The sequence below is a fragment of the Triticum dicoccoides genome, chromosome 3B (assembly GCF_002162155.2).
Source record: "Triticum dicoccoides isolate Atlit2015 ecotype Zavitan chromosome 3B, WEW_v2.0, whole genome shotgun sequence".
In the NCBI taxonomy this organism is placed as follows: Eukaryota; Viridiplantae; Streptophyta; class Magnoliopsida; order Poales; family Poaceae; genus Triticum; species Triticum dicoccoides.
Genome location: NC_041385.1, coordinates 692,425,863 through 692,427,747, shown reverse-complemented (window position 1 = coordinate 692,427,747; position 1,885 = coordinate 692,425,863). Strand labels below are relative to the sequence as shown.

Genomic DNA, 1,885 nt, shown 5'->3' with positions numbered 1-1,885 from the left:
CCGGCAGCACCCACTCCAATGCAGGCGGCAAGTATAGCACTCTCTTATACAAATTTGATTTTCGGTGCGGTTAGGTTTTTTTGCGGTTGCTTCGATTCAATTCGAATCACCTCCGGTCGATTTGATCCAAGCAGTGATGAGTATCATCAGTATACCATTGTTACTATCATCAGCGCCTCAAGGCCATGCGCTAGATCTTCTCCAGCTTCGCCGTCACACACGAGCCGCCCATCGAGGACTGCCGCTGCCCAGGCCCCCATCCCCGCTGACCCATCGTGAGTCCCCACCCCAATCACCGTGCACGGATGGGAGAGAAGTCGCCCGTGAGAAACGCCTCATCGCCTCGCCTGACCGGGCTTCGCCAGCGGCGCCTCAGGCGGTGACGAGACATGGGAGAAGAGAGGAGGAAGGCGGCATCGCAAGGTAGGGTATCACCCCCTGTGTTTTCAGAGGAGGGCGACGCAGGGGTTACTTCGTCGGCTCCCAAGAACATTCATCCTACTTTTATATATTTTTGTCCACTTTTTTTTCTTAATTTTTGTCACAATTCCAGGCTGGAATTAGATCATAACTCGAAAGAGACACTAGTTGCTTTCCTGCTCGGTTCTGATAGCCCCAGGGTGATGTCTCGCATGCCATGTATGATCGGATATGACGTAAAGTATGTTCAGATAGGGAAGCGGGATCCTCTCCATGAGGTGGGTGCTTCAGGAGAAAAAAGTGTGATCCAGTGTCAAAAGCTGAAAATATTGAAGTAAAAAGTAGAGATGCATGAAGTAAAAAGTAGAGATGCATGTGTACTAAAGTCTTTATTTTCTATTTCTTAATGAAGCCCACTTGTGATAGCTTGCATTAGGGAGAAAAAATAAATATAGATGCCTCAAACTACTTTTTATTATGAGGCATCTGTATTCATATGCCACCATTGTACATGCACTGACTACCCCCGTTTCCGGACAGCGACGGTTAGCACTCCCACTCCCAACGGCATTTTAAAAACACGCGCCAAAAAGGCTCCATCCCATGCTTCCTGCCCGCGCTAACTTTAACAACTTCCTTGGCCTCCTCCGGGAAGCAAGGCCTTCCGTCCACTCCACCCTTCCCCCTCCTCCCGTCTTCTCATCCCATCTCCTCTCCTCCTCCTCCACTTCTTCCCTCCTCATTCTGCGCCCCACCCCAGCCCACCACCGCCGAAGCTCTCTCCATCTCCGCGGGGCTCTCCGGCGCACCCCCTCGTGCCTCGGGGACCCCAATCCGCCGCCGACACCACGATCGATCCATCCATCACGCCTGCCTCTCCCGGACGCCCCTGCTCGTGACTCGCGCCTGAGCGAAAGGGAACACCAGCTAGCTTGGCAGCTCGCTTGATGGAGGAGGAGCTGAGTCAGATGGAGCCCGGCGCGAAGGTGACGCTGCAGCGGCAGGCGTCGTCGGGGTCCCTGACGCAGGGCCCGTCGGGGGAGCTCCGGCGGCAGTCGTCGCTGGAGTCGTCCCCCCGCTCGGGGCGCGGCGGGAACCGGTTCCTGTTCGGGCGGCAGTCGTCCATGGACCCCAACCGGCGCCGCGGCCGGAGCCAGAGCCCCGTCGGCGCCGTGGCCGAGCAGGAGCTCGCCCTGCCGGACAACCTCGACTCCACCATGCAGATGCTCTTCCTCGCCTGCCAGGGCGACGCGCACGGCGTCGAGGCGCTGCTCCGCGGCGGCGTCGACGTCAACAGCATCAACCTCGACGGCCGCACCGCGCTGCACGTTGCCGCCTGCGAGGGCCACCGCGAGGTCGTCCGCGTGCTGCTCGACTGGCAGGCCAACATCGACGCCCGCGACCGATGGGGCAGCACGGTCAGTCATCAACCATTCGAGTTCATCAGTTCATCCAAATAATCCCA

At 57.7% G+C, this 1,885-nt stretch overlaps 1 protein-coding gene across 2 annotated transcripts in view; it reads left to right on the top strand.

The window, feature by feature from the left end:
• Nucleotides 1–1,108: 1,108 nt before the first annotated feature.
• LOC119281857 (integrin-linked protein kinase 1-like) overlaps nt 1,109–1,885 on the top strand; it is a 3,929-nt gene continuing 3,152 nt past the window's right edge. For both annotated transcript variants that reach the window (XM_037562271.1, XM_037562270.1), the window contains exon 1: nt 1,109–1,838. In XM_037562271.1, the coding sequence (XP_037418168.1) occupies nt 1,368–1,838 (471 nt within the window). In that variant the 5' untranslated portion in view covers nt 1,109–1,367. The remainder of the gene's footprint in view (nt 1,839–1,885) is intronic.